Source organism: Nyctereutes procyonoides, unplaced genomic scaffold (genome assembly GCF_905146905.1).
Source record: "Nyctereutes procyonoides isolate TBG_1078 unplaced genomic scaffold, NYPRO_anot_genome, whole genome shotgun sequence".
Lineage (NCBI taxonomy): Eukaryota > Metazoa > Chordata > Mammalia > Carnivora > Canidae > Nyctereutes > Nyctereutes procyonoides.
Genome location: NW_026575044.1, coordinates 15407136 through 15433870, shown reverse-complemented (window position 1 = coordinate 15433870; position 26735 = coordinate 15407136). Strand labels below are relative to the sequence as shown.

The window sequence follows — 26735 nt, the reverse complement described above, 5'->3', positions numbered from 1 at the left end:
GGGGCAGGCATGGGCACTGCACCAGGAGGGCAGGGGCCAGCACCTACCTGGACTTCCCGTGTGTGGTAGGCGATGATCAAACCCAGAAGGATGATGGTAGACAGACTGATAAGGCATTTCAGGGCCAAGGAAAACATGGAATCCTGCAGGAGAAACGGAAAGGGAATTAGGACAGCCAGGAATGGGGCCAGCAAGGGGCTCTGCCAAGGGGGAGGGGGACAGGGGCGCAGTTACCAGCCCTCCCTTGGGGTCACCAGCCCTCTTTTGGGCTGGGCCTGGGCCCAAGCAGCCCCCTCAGCCTCTGTTTTCTAGAGTTAAAGCTTATTTGCATTCCTGGGATGGAGGCTGCTGGGCAGGACACCTTGCATTCGCTCTCCGTGGCTATTTGTTGATGGAGCGTATAGGACTTTGCCTCCATGCTCATACGTCATATGAACATAATTCCTTTTTGTGCTATTATATGGTTAGGGCATCAGTATCGCGCCAGCATGGGCCTGTCTTTCCCTGAACAGACCTGACCCAGCGGATCCTTCCATCTCTGCCAGTGCAGGGTTTTCTTAGGCATGAATTCGAACGTCCTGGCAGGTGCACTAATCCCCCATTTTAGGTCAAGAACAGGGAGGGATCAGGACGGCAGAAGAGCTGCTGGGGAGCAAGGGGGTCCCCCCTGTGGGGGGAGGGCAGGCGGGGGAGTCCCCAGGGTTCCCTGCATCTTCCAGCCCCAGTGCAGCACAGAGAACTCCGGGGCTCCTGGCTATGTGACCTTAGGCTGCTCCCTCCACATCTCTCTCTCTCTGCCTCAACTGTCTAATGTGTCTAGGGTGGGTAACACCAGTGCCTGCCTCAGAGGGTTGCCGGGAAAAATCAAGGCCAAGTCCCTAGACCAGGGCTTGGCCATGGGAGTCATGGCTGCTTCCGTCACTCACTTGGCATCCTCTGCAGGTTCAGGGTGTCCAGACCAGGACACAGTGCCCTGCTGGGCATTTGGAAGCCAGGAAGTTGGGACGACTCAGGGCCCAAGGGAAGATGAGAATGCAGCCTGAACTCCTGAGCACTCACTCCCCTGAGCCTGAACTCCCCTATACACACATACAAGCAACACCCCGTGCTCATGCACTGCTGCTCATAATCACACCTGATTTCTGTAAAGCACCTTATAGCTTACGAGGTTTCACATAGTTGCTCTCATCCACCCTCACAACAGCCCTTGGCCTCTATCCCAACCTCACAGACTTTACGGGACAAGGCTCTGGGGCAGGTGGCCTGTGCCAGAGTTCAAAGCCAAGGTCTCTGACGCGAGCCTTGCCCAGAAGCCCTCAAGCTTGCTCTGCGAAGGTCGTACCCACTTAAGCAGATCTGAATGACAGCTCAGGACAGTAATGGAAAGTATTTCCAAGGCAGGATGCAATGAATTGCCAAGTGACGCCAACAGCAGGGCGGGGGGGGGGGGGGGCTGGATGGAAGGAGTCCCCGAAAGCACTCAGGGCAGAGCGATAGGCGGCTCAGGTCAGCAGGGTTAGGTGGTAGGATCCAGCGAGGCTAGCTCTGGAATGAGGAGAGGGCTTGGACCTGCAGATACCCAACCCCATGCTCCACCCCCTACCCCCGCTCCCCCCAGGTGGAGACAAGGAAGAGCCTCTCCCTGGGGTCTGTCAATCCAACATTCATTTATATGATACAATTCCTGGGCGGGGTCCCCTTTGTGCCAGACAAAATTGTGCTGGGGCCCAAGGGGCAATGGATGAAATTGTTTTCATGAAGTTTCAAGCCCTTCCCACTGCTTGAGCACCAATGGGACGTGCTAGAGCTACCGGATGTTTGGAGAGTGCCCTGCCTACCAGGAGCTTCCCACCTGGCTCACGCACAAGCCCCAACTCTGTGGCCCGTGTGCGGGTTCATCCAAGGCAGGGAGGGAGGTCTCCATTCTGCACACAACAGTCTATACCTGAGCCAGCTTTTGCTGAGCCTCCATAGTCCACCAGGTGATGAAGCGCAGCCTGTGGTTGCTGGCCCCACACACACGTGTGGAGGTGTCCAGAGCTCTGGCTGTAGGCACCGAGCACACAGAGCAGACATGCAGACTTCATGCAGGTTCTGTCTTTGGAAGCACAACTGAGTGCCTGAGACACCACCTGACCTAGAGGTTTGACCGACAGAGGGCTGAAGACAGCAAGCTCTGAACTCACACTACCTCAGAACAAGACAAACCTCCCTCCAGGAGCCAATGGGGACAGTTCACACTGTTCTGGAGGCAGAAATGACCCTAACTTCTCCCGCCAAGGGAGCTGAAGGCATCTGGGGAGCATCACACCTCCCCTGGGAAGGGCTTGGGATCAGCTACACATTTCAACCTCTAATTTGTTTCTTTTGGCAGAAATGAACTAAAATCAGAATCCAAGTCTATTTCCAACATTTTAGAGGAAGAGGTAAAGGGAAAGGGGCCAGGTGCTGTCTCCCCTCCTTTGAGCCTCTTCCTTTTGTTCTAAAACTCAAAGCTTTTACATAAGAGGCAACTTCCACCTGCTTCTTGGTTTGGGTCAGCTCCAGCCCACAGGGAGACAAGCTCTGCCCTGGAGCAGCAGGACCCTTGCCTCCTTGCAGACTTCCTTGCATTCTACTACGTGTCAATGAAAAATAAACCATTAACAATTTTTAAGAGCTGGAAAACACATCACAAGTCTGGCTGGGCTAGAAATGTTTTCTATTTGTTAAAATGTTGAATTATCATCTTTTCTTTGCTGCCTCAGCTCCAAAAAAGCTTGAAATTGAGATGGTTCATCTGGGGAACAGAAGCCCACTAATTAGCCGCCAAACACCACATGGGGGTACCTGCCAACTTGCTCTGCCCCCAGGCTCCCATCCGAAGGGCCAGAGGGGCAGAAAGACTGAGGGGGGGGGGTGCTCCAGTCAAAGGATCAACAACAGAGTAGTGACCTTAATATGCAGGAATGCTTAGGAACTACATCCCCACAGATGAGTCATTTTTTTCAAAGCCATTTATTCCTAAATGCCCAACACTATGAGAGTGCTTAAGTAAATTTGAGAATAGCCAGTGATGGAGCACTAGGCAGCCACTTAAAACCATTTCTGTAGAGAATACGTGAAGAGAAAAGACTCATGATATGATATCAACTGAAATGCCCAGACACCAAAGCTGCATATACAGTATTTCCAATCATTTTTAAATGTTGTACTTTTTTAACATAAAAAGACTGAGAATATAGTATCACATTATTTAAAGCGTCCTAGCACACAACCTGCAGCATGTGACTGTGACTGTATAACCAGCCAGGGAAAGCTGTAGCCCCACAGACACTACGTGACACGGTGCTATATTCAAGCTCTGTGTACAACAGGTGCTTCATAGGTGTTTCTTGAAATTACTTAATAACAAATTGCTTTTACCCGACGTTTATTGAGTACCGACTGTGTACCAGGTCCCAGACGAGGCTTCTCACATGCTCATCCTACATACAAGTCCACAATGTCTCCATTTTACTGATAAAGAAGCCAAGAATCAGAGAGACAAAGTGACTTTTCCAAGTCACACAGCTAACCCTGATTTCAGCTATATACCAGAATTTTCCTATATGCCATTCCTCCCCCGCTGACTGAGACTGTACAGTCATCCTGGCAGAGGTGGCCACAGCCGTCCCCTGGGGCTGACCTCTCAGGGTCAACATCCACCTGTACTACAGCACCACATAGGGGCCTGCCATGTAAGGTGGGCATCGTTGAGCCACTTTTACAGAGGAGGAAGCAGAAGATCCAAGACGTTACCCAATCCAGCAAGGCAGGACTCGAGAACCCAGGATTACTCCAGATCCCAAGCCGCGGTCATGCACCAGCACCCCTGCCCACCCTGCCTTGCTGTGAGGACTCAGGGCCGTAGGTATGTCCTCCCCTGAGGCTGTACTTCCCCGAGGCTGTGTGGAGCACGGAGAAGTGTGTTCCCTGCTTCTGCACCAGACTCGTAGCTTCCAAAGACAGGCCTGACTTGTAATGATTACGGTAGATCTTCCCAGAGATGCCCAAGTCCAAAACGTGTTTGGCTCATTGGACATTAGGCCTGTGGGGATGAAGAGAAGCTTAACCAAGGTAGGGGTGTGTGGGTGCCCCCCAACCAAGCAATGCCCCCCAGGTGTGTACCTGCACACATGCATGCACCTGTGCTCCATTCATGGTCTCCGCCACGGGCCTGAACTCCTGGGAGGGAAGAGACCATGTTACTTACCCAAAGTCTTCATTTCCTGAACTAAGATCTGCATGTTGTGCATGCAATCTGGGAGATCATAGATTTAGAAATGTTTTCTATCGGATAAGGTCAACTTTTCTTTATTTCATGGAGAGGCTCCAAACTTGGCTGATATTCAGCCTCAGCCTAATCCTCCAGCTCCAGAATGGCCATCCTAACCAGACGCTTACTAATGGACTCCACACAGGAAGGAGGCCTTCCTTGGTGCTGCTCTCTGCCCCCACCGCACCCCGACTCTCCCGTGCTTCCCATACCAGTGGTTTAAGGTTGCAGCAATTTACAAAGATGCTCCCCAGACATTTCAGAAAAGCACCTGTGGCTGCCCGCAGTGGGCCATTCATTCACTGACCCATTCACCCTATGCGTGTTTACTGCGCACATAGCCGTGGCCAGGCCCTGTGCCGAGTACTCGTGCAATACCAAGGATTCCTCACCTCCTCCAACCCCCAACCCCCCACCCCGCCTGCTAAGCCTGAATCCCACCAGGCAGATGAAGGGGCAGGTGAGCAGGGCCTGGAGAAGCTGGGCTGGGATGGTCAGAGATGGCTAAGAAGCCCAGTGGAGAGAGAAGGCCTATAGGCAGCCCTTAGGTGACCAGGCGTGATGTGTACCAGAGGAGGGGCTCCTGACCGTCCATCCCGAATGTGAGATAGGGATGCAGACAGCACCTCTCCCTAGACAAGTTCCTGCTCCACTCACTGCCCCACTGAGCCTGCAGTGCGTGAGGCATATTCTCAGCACAGAGTGAGGCTAAGTGGCCACCCTCCTCTCTGGCCCAAATGCCGGCAGGGACACCATGAGAGCTACCTGACAGGGGCCAGGAGCAGGGCCCTGACCTATGCCCATGGGAAGATAGCCACTCACCCCTTCCCCAGTCTCTGGGTGCTGAGCTGGGAGCTCTGATCCTGACCTGGATGCTCTGCAGGGTGGCCTTACATGGAGCAGCAGACCTCCCCACCTCGCCAGGGCAGCCGCACCTCTGCCAGGATGGCCAGCTCCCACCACCATGGGTGCCAGATCTGCCCACTATGTGCACTGGCTCAAGTGCCATGGTGGAAGCCCCAGAAGGACAGGGGTTTCCAATCCTTCCACTTCCACATCCCCGTGCAAAGGGTGTCATCAGGCACATAGTAGGTCAACAAATACTAGTTAAGTGTTACCTATCTGAATGCAGTTGGTGCGTTTTTGAGAAGTGTGAAGCAGGTGGACACTTCCATCTTGACTTTCCAGATGTGGAAACTAGAGGTGTAGAGTGAAGGCAGCGGCCCACACGGACTGTGTGCTCACTGCGGCCAGGCACTGTGGCCACTGCTCTCAACCCTCCCAGCAACCCCATGGGGCCTGGGGATGCTCAGTCACGTGCCCACCAATCCTGAGCAATGAGAAGCCAGGGACTGGATTCCAGGCCCCAGGAGGAGCTGGACCCACAGGTCTGTGCTCCCTCCACCCAGTGGGTCTCAGGCCAGCCTCCCCAGTGGGACCAATCCCCTGTATCACCTGCCCCCTGACAAGGCTCCCATCATGTCACCGCTGAAGCTCTGTCACTGGCATCACAGACCAGAAAGAGCCTCAGGTCAGGGCTGGGGTCTGTATCATCCCCACACATGCACAGCCAGGGCCAGGCCCACTATGGGGAGGGCAGGCAGGGATGTGTGTGGAGTGAAGGAATCCAGTGGTCCCCCCCCCCCCAAAAAAAAAACCATCAAGCTAAATTGGCCTGGGGCATTTCTCTGTGGCCTCCCCTTTGTCATTCCCAGAAGGAGACAGAACCTGATGTCTGAGGGACACCACACAGTTAATAACAAGGACACTCGGGTCTAAGCAGAGGGGACCATGTGATGCTCAGTGAAGCTGGCGTGACGGCCAGGACACCAATTAGGAGAACACAACCCACCGCAAGCCCTGGCTCTCCTGCTGCCTGATGCCCCAAGGAAGTAAAAAAGGTCATTGGGGAGACTGTGGTACCAAAATATCAAGTCAGATAGGCCACCCCCAAGGCCACACATGTAATTCCAATTAAGGAGATGGTTTCCTTTACAAGGTCTGAGCAGAGGGGAGCTGGCACATCATGAATTCTCGACTACGTGCTTATTTATAGTTTACTTTCCTGCCTCACTTCAACATTGGCAAAGACTCCCTGCAATTCAATCAGTTTTTATTACATGCCTGCCACGTGGCAGGTAGGATAGGCACGATGAGGTCTTTCAGACGGCGGTTTGCTGTTTGCCCTCCCACAGCACCAAAAGCTGGCCCACCAAGGACTCTTCTGAACGTGAAGGAAGCACTTTACAAACGTGCGCTGGGGGAGCGGGTGTGAGAAGGCCTCTGGCTCGAGCTCCACGCCATGAATCCAGGGGCATCTGTCCCCCAAGCCCAGCAGGTGGCTGGCGGTGCAAGGGAAGCCCGCCAGGCACCTCCAGCCCAGGCCATTTCAGAACGGAGGGACCTCGGCCCCACTCCAGAACAGTTCAGTCGGAATCTGCGGGGAGGCAAGGGCACCAAGGTTTTAAATACTTTAGAGACTCTGATGTGCAGGCCGGGATGGGGACTGCTGCTCCAGGCTCACAAGAAAATCCTGGAAAGCTGGGATCACCACCACAGCCTCCGGGAGCCACTGTCAAACAGGCAATCATGCACCTTTGTGGAGTCCCAGAATCTCAGCGTGAAAAGGGAATGAGTTAAATACCCCATGACTCTGTGAGAGTCCTGGCATGCAGTCACCCAGTCTGCTTGATTACCTCCAGGGACGGGGAACTCCCTTCCTATCAAGACAGCCCATCTCTACTTTGGAAGGCCCTGACTTTCTCAAAGACCTGGATTCATCTTCTTGGGTGTGCAGCACACAGTAAAGCTAAACAAACACATGCTTCTGTGAAGCCTCACTCTGGCTGTGGCATCGGAGATGCTGGTGCCAGAGTCCTTGATCAGTGAGACGCTCCCCGAGACAAACACTCACAGCAGCACAGAACGCCAGGCCTGGAGGCCTCCTGAGATCAGCTAGCCACACATGCTAGGCTATGTGTGAGGACACAGAGGCCCAGTGAGGCTGCTTAGCACCTGCCCAAACCAGCCTCAGTCAAAACAAAGCTTCAAACCTGAGCGCTGGGGCATTCCCACCCACCCTGTCTTCCCTGTTTGTGTGTTCTCCATATGCCCAGATCTGGTAGTTTTACCCTCGGACAGATGTAACTTGGCATCTCCTGAGGGGCAGAGAAGCCCATGCTGGTTCCAGAGATGCCAGGTAGGGCTTGCAGACCATCCCCGCCCCTCACCCCTCACCCTCCCCTTCCCTTCCCTCTTGGGCCCACAGCCCCATCTCTGCTACCCCGACAGGGACAGGATGGCAGAAGCAATGCAAGGACATCCGTACTTCCAGCCTCAACAGAGACTCCACTGTGGGGTTCTCAGCCCACCCCAGCCTGGTGCCCAGAGCCAGGCCCCTTTCTCTCCCTGCACAGGGCAACATCGTCCCCTGAGCCTGGCAATGTTGGGCCAAATGAAAATCTTAGGATGCCCAAGAATCCCATATGGTAGGAAAACTGCAGCCAGGCTGGCTCCACAGGTGTCCCCAAGGCCAACCAGAGCCTCCCAGACGTCCCTGGAAGGGCCAGCTAGCCCCATGCACCTGCCTTCCTGGCAAGGAGATGAGGCCTAGAGAGGGGCTGTGTCCTTGCATCCTGCTCCAGGCCATACAGCAGCAGTACATGAGGCCAACCCTGCCCTGAGTCCCCCATCCCTGTCCTGGCCGCCTATCAGGACAGGCTGCCCCTGTGCCACTCCACCAGGTCTGGGGCCTGGGCCCTTCCTCCATGGCTCAGGGCAACGCAGGGGACACAGTCCCAACGTACTGTAGGTTCTCCATCTTATTTTTGCTCAAAAGTATCAGAGCTCAAACCTAAACAAAGGGAAATGTTCTGGAAAAATAACCCATGGGCAGAGAAGAGCAGGCACTTGGGTGCAGCCCAGTACTGGAAGGGCTGCCGTGCGGAGACCCAGCTCCGTGGCCTCCTCACCTTTGGCACCGGCCCCTCAACCATGTGCGAGTGCAGGGCCACATCAGGGGAAGTGGTGCCAACCATGAATACGTCCTTTCCTGACCTCCTCCCTCCCAATTCTGGCACCGAACCGTGGCTGCAGGTGCCGGCCTTCCAGCAGCGGCACCCCAGAGCCACGTCCCAGCCCCTGTCTGAGCAAGGTCCCCGGCTGCCTGTCTGTGCGGAGCATCAAGCCTCAGGCATGGCTTGAGGGTCCCTGGGGTGCAGCCCCGCCTCATGCAGCATGGACAGAACTCGTCCACACCAGTCCCAATTCCACCAGGAGTTTATTCTACCTGCTTCTTTCCTGTAAGAACATGACGTGGCCCCAACCTTACGGCAGGTGCTCACCCCCAAGAGCGCTCACATCGGAGCTGCTCCAAGGCAGGACCCCATGGCTCTGATAGGATGCTCCTCTGGGGACAGACAGCCTCCAGATGCAAAGCCCACCAGGATTTCCTGAGACCTGTGGCCTCTCACACCCATTTTCACCCATTTTCACGTAGGATCTCAAGCCTCACAAGGAACTCCTGTCCCCATCTGACAAATAAGGAAACTGAGGCATGGAATGACTGTACAATTTGGTGAGGTCACAAGGTAAGTGGAGGCCCATGCCCTGTGCTCCCCAAGCATGCAGGCCCTCCCCCTGAGTCCCACTTGTCCCCAGCCGGCCACAGGGAAGCCAGGCCAAAGCCCAGAGCAGGCCGGCCCTGCTCCATCCCTGTTGCTAACGTTCACCAGCACAGAGGAAGCATCCTCTCTTGCTTCCAGAGCTCCTGTGAGGAAGACCAGACAGTGGACACGGACATGCTCTACCACCTGGTCCAGGCATCTAAAGGGGTGGCCGTGCCCCCCAGTGGATCCAGAGGCCAGTGTACACTTCCTGCCTGGCATAACTATCAATATGAATAGTAACTACTCCGCAGAGTTTCCTGGTCTAGACCGTGAATTGTACCATTTCACTACATACGTACAGAGCATCTGCAGCCAGAGGGTCCAAGAAGCCAGAGGGCCCAGCCCTGCCCTTCTGCCCCACACGCCCCAGTGTCCACACCCACCATCAGCAATGGGAGGGCAGGCTTCCTGGTGGCTGTGAGCAGACCCCTGGCCACGGTTCCTGCTCCCAGGCTCATGGACAGGCATCATCTTCTAGACAAGCCTCATGAGTGGACCCGGCGCTCATGAGTGCAGTGCCTGTGTTCAGAGTGATTCTCCATCACGTTTTCCTGTTATGTCTGTCGTGGACAATCACATGCCTCTCCTGCCTTCCCTCGCCAACCTTCTCAGCACAGAAGAGGCCATGGTGATGGAGAGGCCCAAATATCAGAATATATTTGCTACTGGATCAGTTTGTCCCAGATATTAGCTGAGGGTCTTCCTGTTTACAAAGCATTTCTGGGAGATAGGGACAGGCATTCCCGTCTCACAGATAGGAAAACTGAGACTTGGGGTATTCCCACAATGACCCAGGGTCACACAGCTCAGGACCCCAAATCTTCTAACACCGTGCTGCCAAAGCATTGTCTTCTTCACAGACCTGTGAAGGTGACCCCTGAAAGTGACCTCAGGTTTTGGGGCAGAACAGAAGGGACAGCCTCTGAGGCCTGCCATGGACTCAGTCCACGAAGAGTCAGCCTATACCTGACCCTTTCCCAGGAACCCCCAAGAGAGCACAGGAAGGATGTGTTCTCCTGACCCTGGGGCTCAGGCTGCCTGAATCCATGGCAGGAGGAGACCCAGAAGCCCTGTGCTGGCAAGGCCACCACAGGACCCCTAGGGCCCCATCTGGGTGAGACAGGGACACCTGCCACCCGAGGAGCTCATGCCCCAGCTCTACTGTGCCCTGTGCTGGACATAGAACCTTAGCTCAGAGCCAATCACCAAGATCCTCCCGTAGCAAAAAAAAAAAAAAAAAAAAAAAATCTTCCCGTAGCCCCAAGCCTCACCACACAGATGGGACACAAGGCACTGGGGGACACAGCTTGCCAGGGCAGAGCCCACCTCCACCGCCATGGGGGCCTCACTGGCCATGGCTAGAGCTGCAGCAGGGAGCCAGGGGCTGGGGTGCTGGCTACCTCCCCTCTGCTGTGTCCCCTCTCCTGCCCCGCCTTGCGCTCCTCACCCACATAGCTTCCTTCCTGCACCATAGGTACCTCCTTGTTTCCCAAGAATAGGGCTGGAATAGCTGAGACCCCGCAGCCCCTGGACTCTATGGGTAGTCACCCCAGACTCCAGGCTACTCTGTGCAGGGTCTGGATCCTACTTGTGTCTCTGTCCCCATTACCTGGTACTCGACAAGTACATTGTGAACAAACAAATGGGTAGGTTCACCCTCTGGGCAGTGAACTGCACAGAGGGTGCGTGGGCAGGTGGGCAGTGCCACCATCACCTTCCTCATCCCACCGACTAAACGATTGTTTCCTTGCTTAGAACACGTTGTTTAAGCCTTTACATATAACAGCTGTGAGCAAAGACTAGGAAAACAGAAATCCCAAGCAGCCCCCACCAGGCTCCCCACCCTGGAGAAGCTCTGGGACCCAGCACCAGGGCCGACAAGGCAGTGGGAGAAGTGGTGCTCATGGAGGAGAGCCTGTCCCTCCCACCCCTAGCCATTCCCTGCAGGTGCCAGAGGCTGGGGTGGGGTGGGGGGTGCCAAGCTCCTGAGCACCCAGCACAGACAGTGGCACCCCAAGCCTGAACCCCATTAGCACAGAGAAGCAGCAGTGTCCACACCTCCAGGCAGCCACTCCACTTTAGCTGTTTGTGTCACTTGGGGCAGGGAGACAGGGGGCCCCAGGAGACTTGTCTCCCTGATGGGGCCCGGCTAGCCTTGGGCTGTGGGGAGCCCGGTGGGCGTTCCTGCAGGGCTGGAGGAGGCCAGGCAGCCTGAGCCCCAGGGTCAGGAGGACACATCCTTCCTGAGGAACTCACCCTGCTCCCTCCAGCTGCCACCAGTTGTGAACGTGGGGGGATAGCTGGAGACACGGGTCAGGTGGCCAGAGGTGCACAAACAAGTAGGGAATAGAGGGTGTGGGGGCCTCACGGAGCGGTGGTCTCAGGTCTGGAGGACGTCAGTGCTATGGTCTGTCTGCCCATCAGATGCGCCCGGATTGGTGCAATCAGCCACCTGTGGGTCCGAACATGGACCCTCACCCTGCACTCCTGAAAGCTATGTGGATTCCACCCCAGGTCAGAGAAGATGCAAAGTGTGCCTCCCGATGGCCTAAATCCCCCTGGGGCTCCAGGGTCTGCAGGATTGAGCCGGACCCCCAAGCAAGGCACCTGCTCACCGCCCAACCCCGCTCACAGCACAGCCCTCCTGGCCCGACGTTCCACAGGCAGCATACCAGACCCATCTGTGGGCCTGTGGCTGCCAGCAGCCCCCACAGTAGCCCTCTGCTTCCTCCACTGGGAGCTGGAGCAGAGTGGCAGCCCCCCAGGAGAGCATCAGAGTGCAGTCTGTTTACCAGGCTCTGAGCTCCTGGAGTGTAGGAACCAGGTCATCCTGGGGCTTCTCCTCAACCCTTAGCACCTAGCAAGCTGCCCCATATGTGAGAAAAACCTCCATTAATGCGCGTGGAGTTGATAGTCATGGAGACCTGAGTAGCCCCTGGGCAGCATGGGAAGGGCTTCTTTCCGTTCCTAACAGAGCTGCCCACCTACAGAAGGGCCTGTAGCCTCAGGACACCCTTCAACCCCCTATTTTCTTTCTCCCCTCCCTTCCTCCTCTAACATGAGGGTGACGGGGTCTTGGGCCACAGCCAAGGGTCAGTGTGGTGGGGTCTGTGTGGGGAACATGGCAGCAGAGGCCCCGTAGACGTGGGCGGTGCCTCTGGTCAATGAAGGCGCAGGTCACAGAACGGCAACAGCAACACAGCCGGGCTGGCCACTGAGCTCACCTACCCGTGAAATGAGCCCATCCACACATGGCTGCTGCCAGCAAGGAAGTGCAATTAGCAGCCCTGGGGAAGCAGGGTGATGCATTGCCCACCGCCCCCACCCCATCCAAGGCTCTGCGTGTGCACTTGCAAGATGAGCAGCTCCCATGACGGGAAGGAGCAGTGAGTCCCCGGAAGACCCCCACGCTCTCAGAGATGTGGTTTTATAGACCATTTCCCTTCAAAATTTCTTTTCCCCGGGGATCCCTGGGTGGCACAGCAGTTTGGCGCCTGCCTTTGGCCCAGGGCGCGATCCTGGAGACCCGGGATCAAATCCCACATCGGGCTTCCGGTGCATGGAGTCTGCTTCTCCCTCTGCCTGTGTCTCTGCCTCTCTCTCTCTCTCTCTCTGTGACTATCATTAATAAATTAAAAAAAAAATTTAAAAATTTCTTTTCCCCACCCAGAGTATGAATAGGATATTACACCTGACCGTCGCCAGCTGGTAGGGAGCAAGGTGCCCCATGGGCAAGAGGGTCCCAGGACCTAACCCGCGGGGGGAAGGATGCACACAAAGTGGGCAGTCCACACATGGGCGACCGAGGGCTGGCCCAGACCTCAAGAATGTTCCACGGAGGGTCACTGGGCTCAGCCAGGCTCAGCTGTCACCTGCAAGGCCAAGGGGTCCTGGCCACATGCCCGGGGCAAACCCACAGCAGACAAAGCAGTCCTGGCCACCCCGAGAGCATTTGCAGGGCCCTGGCTACCAGAGGAAGTGTTTGGGCTGATGGAGAACAGAAGCGGACAGGACTCGGAGCGAGGAGCCGTCTGGAGCTGCCTCACAGACCTGTCAGCGGCCACCTGCTCCTGCCAGCACCGGCAGAGGCTGTGGAGGGCTCCTGGGTAGTTGGGGGTTTCTAGACGCAGCTTAAGAATCGAGCAGGACCAGCGTTAGAAACTGTACTTCCCTGTTTGGTTTATCTATTTGTCTCTTGTAATTTATCTAGTATTTCCCAAAAGGTCACTGGGTGGCGATTTCAATATTGTAAAATTTGTAGAGATGCTCTAAAAGAAATGTACAAATTCCACAGGTTTACACTGGCTTAAAGGTAATATATTTTATTAAAGGCATCTGTTCTGAGTACACTTTGGGTAGGATTTGGCGACCGGCTGGTTAGAGATCCAAAGAGCCTGTGCTATTAGAAGATCCACCGTGTTTCGGGGGCAGTAAAAAGAAGTCAAAGACGTTTGCCCAGGAAGGATTTGTGGATGGAGGAGAAAGTGGAAAAGTGATGTATGACTCACAGAAAGCTATGCAGCCCCCTGCCTGGAGCAGGGACCCCCTTCTTGTTTCCCCTCATTGCACCCATCTGCTAAATCTAATCTCTGCCATTCAAGGAAAATGAGCAAGGAGCGACTGCCTGAGGGAGAAAGACCCCAGCCTGGCGGCAGAACCCTCTCCTCCTGCAGGTCAGCCCAGCCGACGCATGACCTCCACCGGACGGCTCAGGTCTGCAGAGCCTCAAGCCGCCCAGACCCTTCCAGCACTGTGTCCCCATGGACACCCTGCCCAAGTCCCCGAGAGCAGGCCGCCAAATCCAGCCCAGGTCCCCCCTTCATCCCACAGACCCATGATGGCAGCTCCAAACTGTGCTGATCATCGGTGTCCCCTGGGGAGTTTCTAAAGACCCTGAAACCCAGGTGGCCCGTGGGCCTTTGACAGCAGGGGGCAGGAGCCAGGAGCCAGGTGGCAGCAGCTTAGAGATCCCCAGGTGATCCCAAAATGTAGCAAAGTTTGGGAATCACCAAGGTATGTGCTATTGTGACCAAGGAAACCGATCCTCAGAGCAGCCAAGCCCTTGCCTCTAGTCATACTGCACAGAAGCCATGGGGTCAGCATCCCGGTCCACACCTGTGAGTCCCAGAAAAATCTTTTTGATCTACCAGGTCCTGCTCTCCCACTTGGCCCCCACCCTTCCCACCTATCCAAGCACCCCCAGAAAAGAACCCTGTGAGCTTGGCGCCTTCCTCCTCTGATGACCCCATTTCAGTTCTCTCCAGAACAAAGCCCTGGCCTGAGAGGACCCTGAGAGCATGGTGAGGCACAAGGGAAACACTCAGAAGTCCACATGTGGCAGTGAGTCCCTTCCCCTCTCTGAACCCCAGACCTCCTACCCTTGGGTCTGAGCAAGTGTGGGTGTGGGAACACACAGGGAGCTTGGCCAGACTGGAGATGTCAGTGGGCTCGTCTCCTAGCTTTTGAAATCACAGCCACAACTGACACACCTGCCCATCCCAACCACAACCCCTGGAGCAGGACCAGTACCCCACCCAGGACCACTCCTCGAGGAGGACAGGATGGAACTGACAATATCTGGAGTCACCCTGCCATCTGGAAGTCCCCCACCCCTGCCCCAACCCACTGACCTGCAGCCCATGCTGGTGTCTTCCCAGGTGCCACACAGAATCTGGCCTGGGGGATGGTCAGGGCCACCCCTCTGTGAGCCACCCTGCCCTCCCGTAATTACCTTGTTCCTGGTCCACACCTCCCTCCTCACACACCATCTGCTCTCACCCCTGTTACCACAAGACCCTTGAGCTAAGGGCCTGGGTTGGTGTCAGCAGAGGCACAAAGCATGGTGGTCAGGAGGTCTGGCTTAACCCCACCTGGCTACTCGGGGGCAGGGACACCAAGCCTGCACTCACAGATGTATACTTTTGAGCACTGGCCTCACAAAGTGCCATGAACATGGAATGAGATGCGTATGTCAAGTGGCTCAGCACGGGGCCTGCCCTTGGGGGTGGGGGGCTCAGTAACCAACAGCCCTGCATGCTGCTCCATCTGAACCATCCACAGCCCCCGTGAGTCCTGGCCCTCAGCGCGGCCCCCGATCTCCAGGAGGAACTCCACTGAAGGCCTACCCACCTGCAGTCCTGGTGGTCCACTCAGCCTCCATGGGGTTGGATGCCTACCCCAGAGCTGGGCTCGCCCCTGCAGCCACCATGCAGCCCACCCCACTCCTTGTACAGAGACGCGTCCCCAGCTTTCCAGACATCAGGCCTCACACTCCCTTCTCTCGACCTCAGCCCCCATGAGGTCGGAAGCTCTCAGCAGGTGAGGGGCCAGGAAGGCAGGGAGGGACCTGCAGAGCATGGGGCCTGCTCGGCAGCCAGAGGCTGAGATCCTGGCAAGCAATGCCCAGAGTGGGCAGAGGGCAGCCGGGGAGGCCACACTTCCTGTGGCACCTAAGGACATTCCAGATGGCGCCCCATAAGACAGACACGCTCTCAAGCGCCATGGCCATTGAGGACTCCCAGTTCCACCTGTGAGGTCAGCTCCCAGCCGAAGGCAGCTCTCAGCTGAGGGCAGGGGTCAGACAGTAGGCCAGCAAGGCTGGCCAGGAGAGAGGAGGCACCCCACACACTCCTCCAGGCCCCCCAGGATGAACCCTGGGGACTGCTCAGGTTTGCATGATCCATGCGTTATTAAACTAACGTGTTCTGACAAGACTTCATAAAGCAATTTTTCTCTCTTTAATGGAGAGTAAGACCCAAGAGGAGAGACATCTCCTGTCCTTTCCTCATTCAACACAAAGATAGTCCCAGAATGTTGGGTCAGGGACAGTGCAGGTGACAGGACCCTGGGACGTGCTGTGTGGGGGCAGTTGGCCGAGGTGGGGAGAGCCTGGTAGCAGGCGGCCAGTCCCTAGGGGTCAGTGGAAGCAGAGGCTGCAGGCAGGACACCTTCAGGGCACTCTGGGTCCCTGGCTGGTGGGTCCGAGGTCCTCTGTCCGCGCTTGTAGCTTCTCATATTGTTCGAAGTGTTCTCACCCCCCCTCCCTTGGCCCCACAATAAGCCAGTCCCGTCGGAAGGCAACATCCTTAGCCTCATTCTAGAGATGAAGCCCGGGATCCCTGGGTGGCACAGCGGTTTAGCGCCTGCCTTTGGCTCAGGGCGCGATCCTGGAGACCCGGGATCGAATCCCATGTCGAGTTTCCGGTGCATGGAGCCTGCTTCTCCCTCTGCCTATGTCTCTGCCTCTCTCTCTCTCTCTCTCTGTGTGTGTGTGTGACTATCGTAAATAAATAAAAATTAAAAAAAAATAGAGATGAGGCCCCAGGGCAGAGGGCAGCAGCTGCCCACGGGGCATCAAGCGTGGACCCTCACATGCCTTCCACCACGGCGTAGTCAGGGCTGGCAGGCAAACAGCTCTCCGTGCCCAGGGCAGGCGTCACGGGTCAGCCCCGGCACTGTCCCCACTCTCCCCATCAGGCCCAGACTGTACCTGGGAATCCTCCTGGTGGTCAGAACCAGCTGTTCAGGGTTGACACACACCCAGACAAAAACTGCCTGCTCCTTCTGGCATTGCGCCCTGCCAACACCCCACATCCCACTGACGCCGCTGTGTGCCCCTAGCTTCCGGGAAGGGCCCCAGGGCTCCCCAGGGCTCAGCCCAGCCACATGCCAACCCGCCCCTGGTTGGAAGAAGACGCCCCTGCCTTGGGGAGCAGATCACAAGAGGGACGCCACCCCCAGACTTCCCAAGGTCTCTGCTCCCCTGCCTGCGGGGGTCCCCACCCAGGTACACCGAGGCCTGTGCTGACAAGCACTCATCCCTTCACAGACAGCCGACCACAGGTGTCTGACTCCAGAGCAGACCTGGGCCTTGCTGCCCTCGGGCAAAGAGCCCTCCAAGGGGTCAGGTGGGAAGGGGGCCCAAACCGCCATCCTGGGCACAGAGCCTCACCGAGCCCCGGGTACATTGCCCGCCTTGGCCGCTGCTGAGCCTTCCAGCCCAGAGAGAGATGCTCCCACAATCCTTCATGTGGGCCCTCCCACAACCTGCTTCAATCTCAGTAATAAAACCCTGAAAATGCTCGTTTTGATCCTCATGCACATCCTTGCCATGCAACGTGGAGATATGTGAATCACAGTCCATCTTGAACCATGCATCCTGGGGAGCCCACCACACCAGCCCCCCAGGCCAAGGGCTTTCCTTCTGGAAGGGGAGGGCCAGTCTGCCAATGCAGGACATGTCCTCTTCCTGCCCACATCCTAAGGGCCTGGCCAGGCCTCCACAGCCACTGCCCACATGCCTCACCCCTACCCTGCCCTCTTTCCCCTTCCCTGAAGGGGTCTCCAGGCCCCAGACCCCCAGGCGCCGCAAGCCTGAAAGATCCCTCCCCACATCCCCTGCTGCCTCCGCTACAGGAAAGACCTCTCCACACCCCAGGCCCACGGTTAGCGCCTGCTCAGGAGAATCTTATCTCGGACTTACTGAGAAGAGCTGCTGTAGGCTGATAATGAGAAGCAGACTGAGTTTTTTACTCAGTTGTATTTATTTTTCTACACTCTTTGCATACAACGTGCCCCTTGTGTCGCCCCCAAGCAGACCGCAGCCCCACCCCACCCCAGGCACCCCTGCCTGCAGGTGGCAGCTACCTCTCCACATACAGCCAGGCACCGGGTGGAGAGGCAGCTGAGGAGGGCTTGCCAGGCCACAGACCTGAGAGGAAGCCCAGCTCTCTGCAGAGAGCCCTTCGGGGCAATTCTCCCATCAGCTTACTGTGCTTACAGAGGAGAGATGCGTGTAAGTTAGGTGCTCTGCTGTCCCTAGTGCTGCCTATCTATCTAGACCCATCGCGGGGCCATGAGGCAGGCACCACAGCAGCCCCCAGCCCCAGCCCCAACCCCACAACTGCCCACACACATGGCTACTGAGGCAGATACCCTCACTGCCTGCCCTGTGCCCTGGGCTCGCCTTGCCCACCTGCCTCCCCTCTTTCATCCCTTCACAGACATTTGCCCAGAGCCCCTCAGTGCCTGGCACTGGGGGGATCCACACCCCTCACCTCATAAGAGACACTGTCCTTCAGGGAACCCAGATACCTGCCCCGATCCTCCTGATAGAAAGGGGCAGAGCCAGCGGGAATATAGGTCATGGATCCCAAATCCAGGCCTCCTGCCCCTCTGGAGCCTGAGCTGAGGCAACCTCTGGACCGAGGCTGGGCTGCCACACTGCCCTCACTCCTGAGAGCACGCTGGGTGTCCTGGGGACCTAGGAAGGGTCAGTCAGTCATGTGAACACACTAGCAGAAGAGTCTAGTGTGGCTGGACGCCCACAGGGCATTCTCCTGGGAGCCCGAGCCCCTCAAAGCCAACACATCCATGCCCAAACTCAGTTATCGCCACCACTTCCCAATCTCTGTCTCTTCAAAAGGCAGCAGGGCCCTGCCCAAGTCACCCCCCACCCCCCAGCCGTTCTCATCAGGAAAAGATACTGCTCATTGGGGGAGTGAAGAACAGCTCACCTATGTTCTCATTAACTCCCTCACACAGCCCCCCTGTGGGCCAAGCATCCGACCGCAGTTCACACACAGAGACTGAGCTTCAGGGGGACTGGCGGCTGGCCCACCAGCACCAGAGCCGGCTCCGACACACAGCCTGCTGGGACTCCTCCCGGTCTCTGCACACCAGCAGGAGAGGGGTGACCCCGTCCTGAGCGGCCCTGAGCTGGCGTGGCCACTCTCTGGGTCAGGCAGGCTGCGGGGGCCTCACAGCTCCTCCAAGAAAAGGCCGGGCTTTGAGCAGAGCAGGGAGGGAGTCAGACCACAGGCCCAGCCTCAACCCTCACACACAGCCTGGCTACCCAGGGCAGACATGACTGGCGCCCACCCCACCCCTCCCTCCACCCCTTCTCTGGCACTACCACAATACCCTTCCAGCCAGCCTCCCTGCCTCAACCTCCCCACAACTTGGCCCCTGCAGCGGCCTGACCGCTGCACTGCTCACAGGCCTCCCATCACTCTCTGTGTCCTTATACCCAAATGCCAACTCTTGCCCTGCCTGGCAAGGCCCCCATGACCATCTTGTGTTCTCAACACTTCCAGGAAAGCCTTTCTCCTCCATCTCTCCCTGAGAACACCTGGCACTGTCCAACCTTGGGCCTTGGCCAGACAGTCCTTTCAGCTTGGAACACTCTTCTCTTTTGCCTCACAAAGCCCTACCATCCTTCACGGCCCAGTGCAACCTCCTCCCAGTGTTACCTCCTCCGAGAAGCCTCCAGACATGAAGAGTCACAGGCGTGCCCTCAACACCATGCTGCACCTGCCCCAGGCTGCTTCACCTCAGGACAGGTGGCAGCCTGACCCCTCTCTACCATGAATTGTCCACCTCCATGCCCCCCAATTCCAGGCCAGCGCCTAGCAGAGAAGAGGCATCAGCGAACATCTGCCCAACAGAATATCCTCAGAGCCTCAGCACCCTGGTGTAGACCCTTCGCCAACAGTGGGTCCTGTCTTCCCCAGGGCCAGTCTTGAGCTCAGAACAAACACTGAGTTCCTAAGGTGGCCACTGAGGAACTCTGGCCCACTCACCCCAGATGGATCCCAGCAATGCCCAGGCTGGCACACTCAGCTGTTCCCCCTGCCAGGAAACAGGGGAGGTCCACACCCACTGCTGCTCACCCAGCTCTGCCCCCACTCATGCAGCAGAAAGAATAGCCTTGCATTGTCCTAAAAATTCCATCTCCCCCAAATGGAGACCAGCTCTACCTGTTCCAGGAGACACAGTATAAGAGGCCAGATGGGACAGATCTGGGAGGGTACCAGGTGGGTGACCTTGCAGGGGCAGAGGGCGTCCTGCGCTCTCCCTCCCCCAGAAGTCTCATCAGGGCTGCAATAGAAAGTCTAGGATCCCACTGGCTGTCACTGTCAGCAGGGCACAGCCCCCTGGGCAGCCCCAGGCCTTGAGTGGCTGCAGAGATGGTGCCACACATCGCGGATCACCAATGACTGACAGACCAACCAGCCCAGCAGGGAGGCAGACACAAACCAGAGAAACAAGGAAACGTCCAAGTCCGGTCTTGACCTAGGCCTTGCACTCCTGGCCCAGAGCCTGGTGACGAGGGCTGCTCCTGAGCAAAGCGGGGGAGCTGGGCTGAGAAAGCACTGACCAGCTCTTACTTACCCGAGAGCCTGTGACAGTGAGTCCTCCAGCGCAGGGTCTCCCAACCTCAGGGACATTGGGGGCCAGGTGATTCTTCACACTGGGAACGCCCTGCGGGCTGTGTACCAGCACCGGCACCCCCCTCCACAACATCGGCCTCCTGTGAGGACCAGCAATGTGGGTGGGCATCGCTAAGTGTCCCCCTGTGGACCAGAGTCACCCCAGCTGAGAAGCCCTGATCTAGAGGCACAGAGTCAGGTCCCCGGTGTCAAGGTGTGGGGATCTCCATGTTCTCTCTCTGCCTTTCTTGCACCACATCAGATGGCCTCCTCTGCTCCATCCCCTCCCTGCTCACAGGCCCTCCTTGGGCCCAGGGACAAAGAAGGGGAATCCACAGGTGCCATGAGCCAGCTGACTAAGTGTCCAGTCACTGGGCCAAGCCCCTGCATTAACACCAATTTGCAAAACTGCACAGCAGGCACCACCACACCCTTCACCAGACGGGCAAATGGGCTCAAACATTAAATCACCAAAGTGCCATGGCCAGTGAGGGTCAATGTGCAGATCTGGCCTGCAGGCCTGGGCTGTCAGAACCAGGGGCCATGGTCCATAGGTCCCGAGACATGTGCCCTCCAGGCCCAGGAACCAACATCAGGAGACAGATGGAGCCCCTCATCATGGGCCCTTTCCTACCTCCCCTCCTGGCCATGAGGGGCCAGGCATGACTGCTGAGCCCTGGACCCTCAGCTATACAGCAGGCAAGCATGAGACTGGCAGGCCCTGGGGAGCTGGCACCACCTCCCCTTGCTCCTGCCCCACGCCCAGCATGGACGCGCTGGGAAATTAGGAACACAGGTCTCTAGGGTTTTGTATTGTTTCGGTAACTGCTCATAAAGTCAGGCCTCCCAGTCATGCTGGGGGAGCTTTCAACCCTCATTCATCCACCTGCTCTGGAGTCAGCCTGGAACAGGAAAACCTGACCCTAAAATGCGGCTCTGACCCAGAAAGACCTCGGCAACCTCCAGTGGCGTCAGAGGAATGAGCCTGGTGGTGCTGGAGGCAGAGGTGCCACAAACTGTCCTCTAGAATGGGGTTGGGGGGGCGGGGGGGGGCAATCCGTCAGGGCAGGGGCCTGGGCAGAGCCTCCCATGCCCCAGGAACTGTCTGCTGACCTCCCACTGTCCCTGGAGCACATGCTACCCCCCAACACACCTCCACCACAGTCCAACCCTGAATTCCACCTTCCCCCCAGAACTATCTCTCCCACAGTCTTCTCCATGCTGGGTAATGGAAACCCCATCCTCCCAACTCCTGCCTTCCCTCCCCACCTCCCCAGCACTACCACCCCACACCTGTCTGCCAGGGATGATGTCCTCCCTAGTATCCCAAGTATCTAACCACTTGTCACTGTCCCACCATGCCCCCCCAGGCCCAACCACCCGGCCCTCACCTGGCCAGTCAGCTTACTGGGGCTCCTTGGCCCCAACACTCCTTCCCAACTCTGCAGCCAGAGGGAACCTATTAAAACCTAAGTTGCGGGGATCCCTGGGTGGCTCAGTGGTTTAACATCTGCCTTTGGCCTAGGGCATGATCCTGGAGTCCCGGGATCGAGTCCCACATCAGGCTCCCTGCATGGAGCCTGCTTCTGCCTCTGTGTGTGTGTGTGTGTGTGTGTCTATCATGAATAAATAAATTTAAAAAAAATAAATAAAGACAGCACAAAATAAGAAAATACTTCATTAAAAAATAAAAAATTAAAAAATTAAAAATAAAACCTAAGTTGCTGGGGGATCCCTGGGTGGCTCAGCGGTTGAGTGCCTGCCTTCAGCCCAGGGTGTGATCCTGGAGTCGGGGGATCGAGTCCTGCATCAGGCTCCCTGCATGGAGCCTGCTTCTGCCTCTGCCTGTGTCTCTGCCTCTCTTTCTCTCTTTCTCTGTCTCTATGAATAAATAAAATCTTTTAAAAATAAATAAAACTTAAGTTAGACCTTGTGACTCCCCTCAGAGGCCTCCAACTGCTTCATCTAGTAAAAGCCAGATTCCTCAAACACCCCACAGAGCACACAGTGCCTTCCATGCACCCTTAGTGAGTTGGCCTTACAGACCCTTGCAGCCTGAGACCTCATTGCCCAATACAGTGGGCACTGGCTACGTGACCACCGGCCCTGCAATGTAGACAGTACAACAGGATTTTTACATGTATTTCATTTCCAATAATTTACATTTAAAAATTGACAGTTGGGGGTACCTGTCATGACATTGGGCTCCCCACTCGGCAGGGGGTCTGCTTGGGAGTCTCTCCCTCTGCCCCTTCCCCTGTTCACATGCTCTCTCTCTCTCTCTCTCTCTCTCTCTCCAAATCAAAAAAAATATTTTAAAAATTGATAATCCATGTACTTATTGGAAAACTTTTAGATATATCTGCAACCACTCAGGCACGTGAGTCTGCTTCTTTCACCACAAATTCTGAACCCTAACACTGATCTGGTATTTCCACTGAAGATCTGGTATCTGACTGTGGGGTGCTGTAAGGTGTGCACTGGTTTTCAAGGACTCAGTATGAAAAACAGAACGTAAGCTCTCCATAATTCCCTCCATTGAAGACATGTTGAAATGGAATATTTTTACTATATTGGGTTCAATAAAAAATATCATTAACAGAAATTTCACATCTCTCTTTTCACTTCCAAATTAACACTCTCACTTCCTGGGAACATAAGGCCCCGCGCGTGCATTCCATGTGTTGGGGCAGAGCCACCGGGGATGCCGACATCTTCTAGCACCTTCCGACCCAGCCCCCTCCCCCACTTCCTTCTCCATCACCTCCCCATGACCCTTCAACACATGCCACCTCCCGGGAGCTCTTGTCCAGCAATGTGGTCACAATCAGGACCCTCCCCTGCCTTCCCGCCTAGCTTTGTTTCTCTTGATAGCATTTAATATCTTCCAGCAGAGTGTATAACAGCATCACAGTTAGTGTCAGGTGTACCTGCGACCCTGTCCTGGGGGCCGGGGTTCTTCCTACGATCCTGGCAGTACCTTGAAAAACGTGGGTCGTAATAGATGTCCTACAAACCGTTGGCAGTCACTGACTTTCCCGCCTGGGCTCCCTACACAGCTAGAAATGCCTCAGGGGCAGTGCCAGGCACATAGTGGGCACTTGTATGGTAGGTTGGCCTGTCACCATGATCACTGGGGAAACAGAGGCAGCCTCACTGAGTCACAACATGGAAGGCAAAAGCAAGTACCAAGAGTCTTTCCATCGGACACAGCACCTCCTCCCCATGCCCCCAGGAAAGCTGCCCAGTGGCAGCCTTGGATACTAGGAAGGGACATTTCCTTTCCTTCCCATAGATTTTTATTCTCCCAGTGAGAAGACAAATCTGTTTCCCTTCCGCCAAAAGGCCTCAAGCCACGGCTACTTACATTATAGTAATTAAATCCCTGCTGCTAGGAGGGCTCAGGAGTGCACAGGCCCCATGCCAAGGGCTGGCCTGCGGGGAGGGAGGCTGGCCAGAAGGGCCTGAGCGTGACGAAACCCACTTAGCCTCAATGCCTGGGCAGTCTCTCCTCCCAGGACAAGAGGCTAACCCTCCCCAGCCGCCCTCCACCCTCATGCCCTGGCCCCCTCTGGCCCTCGCCTCCCTCCTGGGGGAGCTCTTCCATCCACAACCTCACTTCTCCCATTTTCCAGATGACAAAACTGAGGCCAGAAGCCAAGCCTCCACACCGTAGTCCAAGGCCTCACTCTGCACCCGCATCTCTGCCGTGCTCAGCATGAGCCGAGAACTGCATCACGTGCTTTGCCCGCAGCAGTGGCTGGTTCAACCCCCACAGCTGCCCTGGAAATAGGGTTATCATTAACCCCCAAGGAGACAGAACAGAAGCATTAAGGCAGCTCGCCCCAAGCCACTCAGGCAGTAAGTGACAGAGGCCGGATCTGGACCCAAGTCAGCTGTGTTTGCAGAGGCCAAGGCTGGGCTCTCCTGGGGGCATGGGAGCAGCAGAGTTGGCTGGGGGCGGACGCCAGGCGCGGACAGAGACAGGGGACAAGCAAGGACATGGACAGAGGGGGGTATAGGCAAGGACATGGACAGAGAGGGGACAGGCAGAGATCTGGACAGAGAGGGAGTTGGGTGAGTGGGAGCCCCAGCCTCCAGCTGTAGGTCAGACCCGGGCTGCATGTGCCCGCTTCTGTCCCTTCAATGCGGTCACCTCTCCCACACGAGCCCAAGTCTCACTCGGTGTTGGACCCCAGAGCAAAACAGGGCACCTGGCACCTGCCAACCTCCTGAGCAGAGAGGTGCTGAGGAGGTGGAGTGGGTGGGTCCCCAGGGTGATGCAGGCAGGACCCACCGTGGGGAGGGGTCACTGTAGGATAGGCTTCATGGCCCGGCAACAGCCGGGGCACACGGTCAGGGCTCAGGCTGGTCCTTTGGGTTTGGGTGGGTACATCTGTGAGTGGAGTCTTCAGGTGATACTGGGGCAAACTACAAGGGCAGCAGCAGGCACGGACAGCCTGTCCCCATGTGACCGTGTGCCTGCATCCCCACGTCCCTGCGAAGCTGGGGACAGAACTGTGATGTCCGGGCTCACGGGGCTGGAGGCTGATTTTCTCACCGGGGTTGCGTAGTCAGGATCCTGCAGGACAAGGGCAAGAACACCTCCTACAAGGCTGTGGCAGCCTGGCTGACCCCATGGAGCCTCAGGGGACCTCCGCCCAGAGCCCAGCCCGTCATTTCGCACACCGAGCTTCCTGGAGGACCCACAAACCTCTGCAGCCCTCCCACCCCACGGAACTCCAATCCCCTGCTGAGGCCACAAGGCAGGCAGAGTAAGGGGATTGACGGGCTGGGTGGGCAGCTTCAAGGAGCAAGTACAGCTCTGGGGCTTCAAAGGGCCAGGCCAGGAGATGGCCACACAAGGCACAGGCTTTGGGGACATGCCTGGGTTCAAATCACAACTCTGCTCCTCCATGCTGCGAGGCCCTGGGCGCACTCCCTGACTTCTCTGAGCCTCGGGCAGGGACACCCGTGCGGATGAGGGAGGCCCTTGGTCACGTTCACTTTCTTCTCCTCCCCGATCTATCCTCATCTTCACTCCTGAATAAGATTCCCTGTTGCTCTGAAGCCACTTTTATGGAAGGCGAAGACATTTCCATTTTATGCAAGTAGTGCCTTCTCCCAGCAGCTGAGGACAGGAGCATTATATACGACCTGTCCACCCACGGAGGACACCCTCACAGCCCCACCTCCACCCTGCCCCTGTGTCATCTCACGCATGACGGATCCTCCCTCGCTGGCAGACAGTCAGTGTCTTGTGCCAGACGCTGTCCTGCCCAGCTCAGCACCATCATCCCCCTAGGAACGGGGAAAACACTAGGTCCTGCCCAGAGCCAGATGGGCAGGAGTCACAGAACCTGCTGAAGGAGCCCCTGGGATCCCATGGCCACTGGGCTCTGGGAGGAAAAGCCTTGGAGATGGGCATGGACCACGGAGCCCCTGGGGCCAGGTCTGTGCCACACACAATCCTCCATCCTCACCCTTAGCCACAGGGACGATGGTCCCATTTCCAGACAAAGAGGCCCCTGCTCAAGGCCCCACAGCTAAATAGAACAGTCAGGATCTAATCCTGGTCTGTGTCAAAAGCCTGAGCTGTCTTAGGAAGAGTCTGCAGGGAGCCACACATCCCATCAAGGAGACACCCCTGTGGCTGACTCGCGTTCTTAAGGATACAGACCTTTGCAGGCCTAGAACCGGCATACGGCCCACCATGTGGACGTGTTCAGTGGGACAACACCTGGATTTCCCAGATTCCCACTGTACTTGCCACTCGCGATGCTGAGTGGCCCTGAACAAGTCACATAACCTCTCCGAGCCACTGCCCTACCTTCCTCACACCTGCTGGGCCCATGGGACCTGGCGGCTCAGTGCAGAGGTGTGATTCCATGCTTGGCCAGGTGTGCCACCAGCTCCCCTAGAGAAGGCCACCCCTTCAGGCCACCAGCTCTGAGCCCCTCCAAAGGCAGGAGCCCAACTGACTGACACACGCAGCCCAAGCCCTCGTCTTGGAGGAAGGTGACGTCACCTACGGCAGTGACTCCCAGTGCTCCCACGTGTAGGAGCTATGCGGACCCTGGCAGAGCCAGCCAGCGTCTGACCCAGTGGAAGCCAGAAAAGTGAGAAAATGGCTAAGCCCCAATTTGTGAAAATCAGGAATCTTCTTAAAAAGGAGAAAAGCTCTGCAAAATCCCTGTGTGGACACCGGCAGTTGCCAAGTCAGGCAAAGGCGCTGGGAAGGACTCCCCTTGTTGGCAGCCGGGGGTGTGCCTGCCAGCAGCTGGCCACTTACCCACCACAGCACATTCAGTTCTCGCCAGACTGCCGAGCAGCCCTCCCTCTACACACAAGCGGGAAATTGAGACTTGGGGTGCCAGCGCCACTGGTCTTACGGCCCCCCCAGCCAGACTAGCTCCGCACACAGGGACTCCTTCCCTTCTGCCCCTGGCAGGCTCCCACCTTTGTGGGTTTCTCTATCCATAAGTTCAGCAAAGCACGGTTCCTAGAGATGCCACTGGCAGGTCCGGGGCCCGCGAGCTCTCAGGGATAGATGTCAGCAGC

The 26735-nt window shown here is 56.7% G+C and overlaps 1 protein-coding gene across 2 annotated transcripts in view; it reads right to left on the bottom strand.

Annotated features, from left to right (window-relative positions):
- Positions 1 to 26735, bottom strand: part of KCNN3 (potassium calcium-activated channel subfamily N member 3) — a 133243-nt gene that overhangs the window by 97581 nt on the left and 8927 nt on the right. For both annotated transcript variants that reach the window (XM_055324097.1, XM_055324098.1), the window contains exon 2: positions 48 to 143. In XM_055324097.1, the coding sequence (XP_055180072.1) occupies positions 48 to 143 (96 nt within the window). The remainder of the gene's footprint in view (positions 1 to 47; positions 144 to 26735) is intronic.